This window comes from Equus quagga, chromosome 13 (genome assembly GCF_021613505.1).
Source record: "Equus quagga isolate Etosha38 chromosome 13, UCLA_HA_Equagga_1.0, whole genome shotgun sequence".
Lineage (NCBI taxonomy): Eukaryota > Metazoa > Chordata > Mammalia > Perissodactyla > Equidae > Equus > Equus quagga.
Window position 1 is genome coordinate 41,248,795 of NC_060279.1, and position 10,523 is coordinate 41,259,317.

A 10,523-nucleotide genomic window follows, 5' to 3' on the forward strand; every position below is an offset into this window, starting at 1 on the left:
AAACCCAACAACCCCTCCCTTTTCCACTTAACAAATTAACACCCTTACTCATAAAACTATTCCCTCTCCTCCCCCCCCCCCCCCCCCCCCCCCGGCAACCACCATTCTACTTTCTGTTTCTATGAATTTGACTACTTTAGTTAACTCATGTAAGTGGAATCATACAGTATTTGTCTTTTGATGTCTGGCTTATTTCACTTAACATAATGTCCTCAAGGTTCATCTGTGTTGTAGCATGTGACAGGATTTCCTTCCTTTTTATGGCTCAATAATATTGCATTGTGTGTGTTTACCACATTTTGTTTATCCACTCATCTATTGATGGATATTTGGGTTGCTTCCACCTCCCAGCTATCGTGAATGATGCTATAATGAACATGAGCGTGCAAATATCTTGTGAGATCTTGCTTTCAGTTCTTTTGGATATGTACCCAGACGTGGAATTGCTGGATTATATGGTAATTCTGGTTTAATTTTTTGAGGTGCCACTGTACTGTTTTCCATAGTGGCTGCACTATTTTACATTCTCCAACAACGCATGCGGGTTCCAATTTCTCCATGTCTTTGCCAACACTATTATTTTGGGTTTTTCTTTTTTGTTTCTTCATAGTAGCCGTCCTAATGTAGGTGTGAGGTGATATTTCATGTTTTGATTTGCATGTTTCTAATGATTAATGATGTTGAGCCTCTTTTCATATGCTTATTGGTGTTTGTATGGCATCTTTGAAGAAATGTCTGCTCAAATCCTTTGCCCATTTTTTTTTTTTTAAGATTTTATTTTTTTCCTTTTTCTCCCCAATGCCCCCCGGTACGTAGTTGTATATTCTTAGTTGTGGGTCCTTCTAGTTGTGGCATGTGGGACGCTGCCTCAGCGTGGCTTGATGAACAGTGCCATGTCCGCGCCCAGGATTCGAACCGACAAAACACTAGGCCGCCTGCAACGGAGCGTGCGAACTTAACCACTCAGCCACAGGGCTGGCCCCCTGTTGCCCATTTTTTAATCAGGTTTTTTGGGTTTTTTGTTGTTGAGTTGTAGAAGTTCTTTATGTATTCTGACTATTAACCCCTTATCAGATATATGATTTGCAAATACTTTCTCCCATTTCATAGGTTCCTTTTTTACTCTGTTAATTGCGTTCTTTGATGCACAGAAGTTTTTAAATTGTTGTAGTCCCATTTGTCTATATTTTCTTTTATTGCGTGTGCTTTTGGTGTCATATCCAAGAAATCATTGCCAAACCATGTCATGAAGCTTGTCCTCAATGTTTTCTTCTAGGAGTTTTACAGTTTTAGGTCTTTAATCCATTTGAAGTTAATTTTTGTATATGGTGTATGCAACTTCATTCTTTTGTATTTTGATATCCAGTTTTCCCAGCATTATTTGTTGAAGAGCCTGTCCTTTCCCCATTGAGTGGGCTGGGCACCCTTGTAGAAAATCATCTAATCATATACAAGAGGGTTTATTTCTGGGATCTCTGTTCTATTCCATTGGTCTATATGTCTGTCTTTATGCCAGTACCACACCGTTTGATTATTGTAGCTTTGTAAAATGTTTTGAAATTAAGAAAAGTGAGGCTTCCAACTTTTTAATTCTTTTCTCAAGAAAGTTTTGGCTATTCAGGGTCCCTTGAGACTCATAGGAATTTTAGGATGGATTTTTATATTTCTGTAAAAAATTCCTTTGGGATTTCGATGGGGCTTGCATTAAATCTGTAGATGACTTTGGTGGTGCTGACAGCCTAATAATATTGAGTCTTCCAGTCCACGAACACAGGATGCCTTTACATTTATTTGGATCTCCTTTAATTTCTTTTAGCAGTGTTTTGTAGTTTTCAGTGTATAAATCTTTTGCTTCCTTGGTTAAGTTTATTCACTAAGTATTTTTTTTGATGCTATCTTAAATGAAATTATTCTCTTAATTTCCTTTTCAGATTATTCACTATTAGTGTTTAAAAATGCAATTGACTTTTGTGTTTTGACTTTATATCCTGCAGCTTTGCTGAATTTGCTTATTAGTTCTAATGGGTTTTTTGTGGAATCTTTTGGGGTTTTCTACATATAAGATCATGTCATCTATGAACAGATAAGTTCCTTTTCCTTTCCAATTTGGGTACCTCTTATTTCTTCCTCTTACCTAACTGCTCTGGCTGGGACTTCCAGTACTGTGTTGAATAGAGTGGCAAAAGTGGGCCACTTTGTCTTGTTCCTGATCATAGAGGAAAAGCTTTCACCACTGAGTATGATGTTACCTGTGGGCTTTTCATATATGGCCTTTTATTATGTTACAGTAGTTTCCTTTTATTCCTAGTTGAGCCGTAGATTTTTAACCCCTTACCCAGACTGTCATTGTACCCCCTTCTCTTACAGAATCCTATGTCTTACCAACCACTTCTCTGTACCACTTATATGAACCAAATGCAAGTTAGAATAAATTTGTCAAAATCTACCCAAAAACAAAATGTGATTTTGATAGCAGTGATATTGACTTTAAACATTAATTTGAGGAAAATTGTCATCTTTACATAGAGTCAATACTTTATATTACTTTTGACTATAAAATTAGATCCTAGAAATGGCTTTTTTAAGATGGCAAAGAATATGTTAAAAACTAAGTTTTTAGTATTTTTTCATGTTCCAGATTTTTAAAAATATTTTTCTATGTTCAAATAAAGTTGAAGAATGCAGTACAACCTCCTCCCTCAAAAATAAGTAAAAATGGTTCATTTGAAAACAAGCTCAGCAAAGTATTTGGATGACAATTTGGCTCAACAAGTGTTTGTGTCTTGAGTATATGCTACCTGCCAGATGCTATGCTTAGCCCTTGTCCCAACCAACAAACCATCCAAATAAATCAGTTACATTGCTGTTCATTTGTTCCCCACAGTTAGAAAACTTACTAAAAGTAAGTTTTACATGAAATCCCATGAATAGAAAGATACAGTCAGAATTAGAACTCAAGTCTTCTGCCTCGAAGTCTGATGCTCCTCACTAGAATGCACAGCCTCCATTCTCTTCTATTAATTGATGATTAAAGACCAGAATAAAGCATTGGATGACGTAAATAGTTTAGAATTTAATATTTATCAGGCCCTATATTTTGTGTTGAGCTGTGAGAGTCATAATAATAATAATAGTAATAATAATAAATTTAATCCAATCAGTTCATGGCCCTCCCGGATACTAGAGGTAACAACCTGGGATTAAAATTTAGTTGAAGATAATTTACAGTGTCAATTAATCATCAGGTGTCTTAATCCACCTTCCTGCTTCTAAGAAGCAAGACTACTCGTTAATCATCTCAAATCTTTCGAACCCCCTGATCCAAATGTCACACTTGATTTATTTCCTTGTGCTTAGCACATTAATAAAAATAGAGAGGGCCGGCCCAGTGACGCATTGATTAAGTTCGCATGTTCCGCTTCTCGGTGGCCTGGGGGTCACCGGTTCGGATCCCGGGTGCGGACATGGCACCGCTTGGCAAAAAAAAGCCATGCTGTCGTGGGTGTCCCACACATAAAGTAGAAGAAGATGAGCATGAATGTTAGCTCAGGGCCAGTCTTCCTCAGCAAAATGAGGAGGATTGGCAGTAGTTAGCTCAGGGCTAGTCTTCCTCCAAAAAAAGAAAAAAAAAAGAAAAATAGAGAAAGCAGCTAATAATTAGTGCTAGCTTGCCAGCTGAAAGGATCAACATGTCAGCATTTCTATAACCCATTCCTGGCATGTTGGTTGGGAAGCTCTGGACTAGGCTTTTTCACACAACATGGTAGACAAGAATTTCTGAAGGACATTTTTCCTTCGGGATAACTAGATCCAGTGCCAAATACACAAGGAAATAAGCCACCATAAGTGAGAATCAATGGAAACAATAAATAACATATTTAGACCCTCAGGGACTTAAGATATCATGATAATGAGGCACAGGATATAAAAGATGGTGTAAGGAGATGCTTTCATAAAGCAAAGTTTGGTGATTCCATCAAGAGGTTCAAGAAAAGCTAATGAAAGCAAAAACTAAGCAGCGGGCTAATCACAGTGATAACTTCCTTTCCACCTGGAGTAGTTCCTTCATCCACATGGTGGCACTAAAGGAGCACAAAACACATCTCCCTGCTCTGTATTATGTTTCTGCCAACCTAAAATTTCACCTCTAAAGTGATATCTTAGGGCCGGCCCGGTGGCAGAGCAGGTAAGTTTGCACATTCCACTTCAGCGGCCCCGGGATTCTCCGGTTCGGATTCCAGATGTGGACATGGCACCGCTTGGCACGCCATGCTGTGGTAGGCATCCTACATGTAAAGTGGAGGAAGATGGGCACGGATGTTAGCTCAGGACCAGTCTTCCTCAGCAAAAAGAGGATTGGCAGATGTTAGTTCAGGGCTAATCTTCCTAAAAATAAATAACTAAATAAATAAAGAGACATCTTTTTCATTATGGTGCTATAGCTCCAGGATTCCCAAAGGTGACTGTAGCCACTAGTCATATATAGCTAGTTAAATTTAGATATGAATTAATTAAAATTAAATAAATTTAAAGATTCACTTTCTCCTTCACAATAGCCACATTCCAAGTGCTTGGTAGCCACCTGTGGCTACCACATTGGACAGCTCAGAGATGGAACATTTCTATTATCACAGGAAGTTCTGTTGGACAGCAGTGGCTTAGAATGTAAAGCTGTTAGCAGCAATTTGTTCTTATTAGCTGTCTTTCCAGTGACAGTTACTCTGAATTGGGTGAGAAATTTTGATTATGATAGAGAAAATGAGAGAAGCTGACTAGGACCAACCCATGGTCCGGTCCTGTTTTCTTTTCTTTCTTTCTTTTTGAGGAAGATTAGCCCTGAGCTAATATCTGCTGCCAATCCTCCTCTTTTTTGCTGAGGAAGACTGGCCCTGAGCTAAAATCTGTGCCCATCTTCCTCTACTTTATATGTGGGAACCTGCCACAGTGTGGCTTGGCAAGTGGTGGGTAGGTCCACACCCAGGATCTGAACTGGCAAACCCTGGGCCACCGAAGCAGAACGTGCGAACTTAACCACTGTGCCACTGGGCCAGGCCCCTGTTTTCATTTCTTTAAAGAATTCCAGCTCCCTTCAGAGATTGTTCTGAATCTTCAGATGGGACAACTCTGTCATCATAGAGCTGGAATCCCTGGTGATCTCTTTAAACCTAACCCAGAAGGGCTGTCTGGGACTGATGCCCAGGAGAGCAGTGGTCCTTGGGAGGAACTCCTTTAAGGAATGTTTTAAGCCGCCTTAAGGAATGTTTTATCTAAGATAGATAGATACCAGATATAAATTTCCACTCCTGTCATGCACCTATCATCTTTCAATGTTACATGTCTCTGATAAAAGCTAATTTTTAAATTTTTTTCTTCTGCAGACCTATCCCCCTTGGTTCTGTTATTGTGATAAATAGCCAAATTGATAAAGTTGAAGGAAGGAAATTTTTTGTTTCCTGTGATGTTCGAAGTGTTGATGAGAAGACCCTATACTCAAATGCAACAGGTAAGAAGCAGCCACTATCTTTTTTTGGTTTGGTTTAGTTTAGTTTAGGTTTTTTGTTTTCTTTTTTCTTTTTGCTTTATAACCCACAAATGCTCAAAAATTGTTAATTCCCTGTTGTGCAAAGAACACGTTAAAGGTGTTTTATACATTACTGGTAGAGAGCTATTCATCAGTGTCTATCAAAATTACAAAGTCATGTACCTTTTGACCCATATCCAGGACTTTGTCCCACAGGTGTACTAACATGTGTGCATAATTACAATGTATAAGGTTACTCTAGGATCCCAGTAGTTGGGTAAGTCATGCAACATTTTGAGATAGCGAAAGATTAGCAAACATAGATATCCATCAATAGGAGACTGGTTAAAGAGACTACAGTTCATCCATAAACTATATTGTGTGTGTGTGCCATAAAAAATATTGTGGTGTGAGGAGCTGGCCCAGTGGCACTGCAGTTAAGTGCGGCACCTTCCACTTCGGTGGCCCGGGGTTCACTGGTTCGGATCCTGGGTGCGGACATGGCACCGTTTGGCAAGCCATGCAGTGGTAGGCGTCCCACATATAAAGTGGAGGAAGATGGGCACGGATGTGAGATCAGGGCCAGTCTTCCTCAGCAAAAAAAGAGGAGGATTGGCAGCAGATGTTAGCTCAGGGCTAGTCTTCCTCAAAAAAAAAAAAATATATTGTGGTGTCATAAATAGGAATAAGGAACTCTTTGTTCATGATATGGAGTGTCTCATTAATACATATTGAATGAAAAACACAAGGTGCAGAACAGTGAATGTACTATGTTATCATCTATGTAGAAAAATGGAGAGGTTCTTCAGGAATATTCTTCCCTTTTCTTCCTCCTTCCCTTTCACCCCTGCCTTCTTTCCTGAATAATTTATTCCAAAAGCCATTAGGTAGAGTTGGGCGTGGTAGGCTTGCAGTTTAGGAGGAGGCCCCAGGGAGGGGTGACTGCACGGCCCAGCACCGTGTTGGAGCCTGAGTAAAGTGAGGAGGTTGTCTGCCTGGGGGAGTGGCCCAGGGCAGGGTGTCAGAGCCCAAGTAGGGTAAGGAATGGGTCCACATGGGGAGCAGCTTGGGTGTCAGAGCCCATAGGTTGAGAGTGGCATCTCTCCCACATGGCTCTTGATGGGAGCCAGGTTTCTCACTGTCAGAGAAGGGAGTTCCAGATATGGAAAGAGAGAAAACTAGAATGAACCCTGGAGGTGTTATTGGATATTAACGTTTTCCTAGTCTTTTGCTCTTACAAATAATGTAACGAATAACTTCGTTATTGTCATTTTGCACACATTTTGGCAACTCATTCTCCAGGGGTTCAGGGGGAAACAGGTCTTGGTACTAGTCTCGCAATTTTTCTGTAAGCTGGAAATTATTTCAAAATAAAAAGTAATAAATGAGGGGGGGTGACATATCTGTATGTGCTTGTATCGCATAGACTATTTCTGGAAAGTCACACGCATTAACATTGGTTGCTCCTGGGAAGGGGGCCAGGTAGGTTGGGAGGGAGATTCGATTGTATGCCCTTGTGTACCTTGTGAAAGTGGTCATGTGAATGGCTTATCAGAAGAAGAGCTAGATTTTGTGGGGCCTAAAACTTATACAATTTAATAAATTTAAGAAGAATGCAAAATTGGGTACAAAAGTGAGTATTTATTTTAAACGAGAAAAGAAATCACAACATATTACCGCTGTCTTGGAGATGCAGGTCCCTTCCTTCTGAGATCTCTGTAGGCAATTTACCAGAAGTGCTCAAGTAGAAATGCTTCCTGATTGCAGCCTTGAGCACTGCACAGCTCCCAACTGTCAGAGGCCTTTGCAAGTGAGAGGCCCTTGAACCCTCACATTCAGTAGCTTCAGATTTAGATAAGTTAACTTAGATATTCAGTGGGGTTTTTTTGTTTTTATTCTTTTTTATTTTAATGGACCTCAGATGCACAGGTTTGGGTAAATCAGAATACTTGATTTAGGACACACAGTCACTGTTGGTACATGTAGGGTCTTCTTTTATTTGTTCATTCACTAAATGTATTTATTTTTAAATTTAATAATAAATACCCTAAGGGGCCGGCCCCATGGACTAGTGGTTAAGTTTGGTGCACTTTGCTTCAGCGGCCTGGGTTCAGTTCCCAGGCACAGACCATACTCATCGGTGGCCGTGCTGTGGCAGCGACCCGTATACAAAATAGAGGAAGATTGGTAAGATGTTAGCTCAGGGCTGATCTTCCTCAGCAAAATAATAATAATCAATACCCTGAAACCTACCATCAAACAAGAACCAGAATCTTAATAATATTCTCTCCCTACCTTATTACTTTTCTCCATCTCATCCTCCTGCTTTTCCCCCAGAGGTAACTCCAATCTAGAATTTTGTTTTCATTCCTTTGTACTTTATTATTTTTTATTTTTTTTAAGTTTTATCAAGGATATATGTAGACGTAAGGAATATATTGTTTAGTTCTTTGTTGTAGAACTTTGTAGAAAAGAGATCGTGCTGCATGTGCTTTTTTGGGACTTGATTTTTTTTCACTCAACTCCGTGTTACTGAGATTTACCCATGTTGTTGGCTATGTCGTCTGCTTAGTTTTACTGCTGTGTAAGACTCCAGTGTGTGACCGTGCCACAATGGATTTATCTCCTCTTCTGCTGGTGGGCCTCTGACTGTTATGCATGGGGCTGCTAATGAACGTTCTGGTTCATGCCTCCTGGTGTTGAGCGTGGGCAAGAGCTCGGCATACACTTAGGAGTAGAATTCCTGGGTTGTAGACAGAGTTTTCAGTTTTACAGGAGAATGCCCGATTGTTTTCTAAAACTTCCACCAGCAATATATGAAATTCTGTTGATCTCTTTCTTCTATAGCAATTGGTCAATTCAGACTTCTTGATTTTTGCCAATCAAATTGTTATAAAAGAATATCTCCATGTGATCTTGATTTGCATTTCCCTGATCACCTATGGAGTTGAACATCTCCTAATTTATGTATTCACCATATTTGTTTCCAATTTCTATTTCTGTTTGTTTGCCTCTTTTATCATTTTTTTCTCTTTTTTTTTTTTTACTGATTTATAGGAGTTCTTTATATGTTTTATATTAAACTAAGCTTTTTGTTGAATATATAAGCTACACATGTCTCATTTCAGTATGTAAGTTGTTTTTTATTTGCCTCAAGGTAACTTTTTTATTAACAGAAGTTGTTAATGTAGTCAAATTTATTAAACTTTTTCCTTTATGGTTACTACTTTTTGTGTCTTAAGAAATTCATTCTTGCCCTGAAGTATCAGCTGTTTGCTGTTTGCAGGAATGATGGCTAAAAAGAACAGGAGGAAATCATGAATAATTTGAATCCCCAGTCAGTTTGAAACTCCATCCCAGGCTGTGGTTTATACTTCCTGTCTCACTAAGCCTTTCAGTATCACAAAGGTACCAGATGGCTCGGTTGTAGTTTTACTTCCTTTCACTTCCCTGACTGTCTCTAAAGGGAGCAGTAATGAATCATGAAATGACCAAGTGGTAGAGGATCTGGTCACCCTGGGAGGTAATACAGTACTGTTAGAGTCAAAAGTCGATTCTTATTTGGGTGAAAAATGAGCATGGGCAGATAGACTGAAGGTATGAATATGAATCTAAATGCCTTTCTTTGTATAGACATTTCTACTTAGAGGAGTTCTATCCGATTAAAGTCAGTTGACTTATAATCATCTTCTGTTATTTTGTTTGTTTAGGCTTATTTATAAGTCTGGATCCTGAAAAAAAGTAGACATAAAAGAGCTTCTGGTGAATTCCACACCAATCTGCGTAAGGTTCCCCCTCCTCCAGAAGAAGCTGTTGTCCCCAGTGCTGCTCTGCTCACCCCCCATCGAGCCTCCCACAGGGTGACGCCCACTAACGCTGACCTTAAGCAAGTCTTCCGAATGCAACTCCAGGAGCTCTCCTTCCACCTTCTAGACTTTATAACACAGAAACCCTCTTGGTGAGAGTATTAGCAATTCTTTCTGTCTCCTTAGGATAAGTGTCTGGTTCTTCTAAAATTTGAATGGGTTCAACATTTGCACAAGTGTGATCTCTACCCCGTTGCAGATTGGAGAAAAAATTCATATTGAAACTTTTACCACAAATTTGGAAATGCCAGAAAACCACACAAAGGAATAAACATGTGGGTGCCTATATGTGTATTTGTGTGTGTACATGTGCATATGCATTATAAATTACAAAGCTAGCTCTGTTGTCTCTAAACAAATACTTTTGGCTGCAGTAGGAGACAGAACTAGTTCCTATAGGAATGGCTACCTCAGACCTCTTGCCTTGGATTCTAGAGATTAAACCACTGTACCATTTTTAACATAGACTGTGCTGTTGTATCTTACCAACAGCATAGTTTATCATCACTGGAATGAGCTGGTGTTCATTTCCTAGGTGTCTTAACCCTTTCAGGCTTCTATAACAAAATACTACAGCCTGGGGTAGCTTATAAAGAAGAGAAATTTATTGCTTACAGTTCTGGAGGCTGGAAAGTCCAAGATCAAGGCACCAGCCTGGTCACCTTCTGGCGAGGGCTTCCTTAGTGGTTCATAGCTGGCACCTTCTCCCTGTGTCCTCACATGGTGGAAGGGGCTAGGGATCTCCCTGGATCCTCTTTTATAAGGGCGCTGATCCCATTCAGGAGAGCTCCACCTCATTGCTTAAGCACTTTCTGAAGGCCCCACCTAGTAATACTATGACATTGAGCATTAGAATTTCAGCATTTGAATTTTGGGGGGACACAAACATTCAGACCATAGCATTAGGGCTACCATAACAAAGTACCACACACTGGGTTGCTTAAAACAACAGAAACTCTTTGTCTCCCAGTTCTGGAGAGCAGAAGTCCAAAATCAATGTATCAGCAAGGCCATGCTCCCACTGGAGGCAAGAAGGAACTCTTCCATGCCTCTCTCCTAGCTTCTGGTAGCCTCAAGCATTCCTTGGCTTGTAGATGCATCACTCCAATCCTCCATCTTCACACGGCCTTCTCTTG

At 39.8% G+C, this 10,523-nt stretch overlaps 1 protein-coding gene across 1 annotated transcript in view; it reads left to right on the forward strand.

The window, feature by feature from the left end:
* Nucleotides 1-9,673, forward strand: part of THEM4 (thioesterase superfamily member 4) — a 31,922-nt gene extending 22,249 nt beyond the window's left edge. Inside the window, exons 5-6 of the mRNA XM_046683113.1 lie at nt 5,379-5,503; nt 9,232-9,673. Of these exons, the coding sequence (XP_046539069.1) occupies nt 5,379-5,503; nt 9,232-9,266 (160 nt within the window). The 3' untranslated portion in view covers nt 9,267-9,673. The remainder of the gene's footprint in view (nt 1-5,378; nt 5,504-9,231) is intronic.
* The last annotated feature ends 850 nt before the right edge of the window (nt 9,674-10,523 follow it).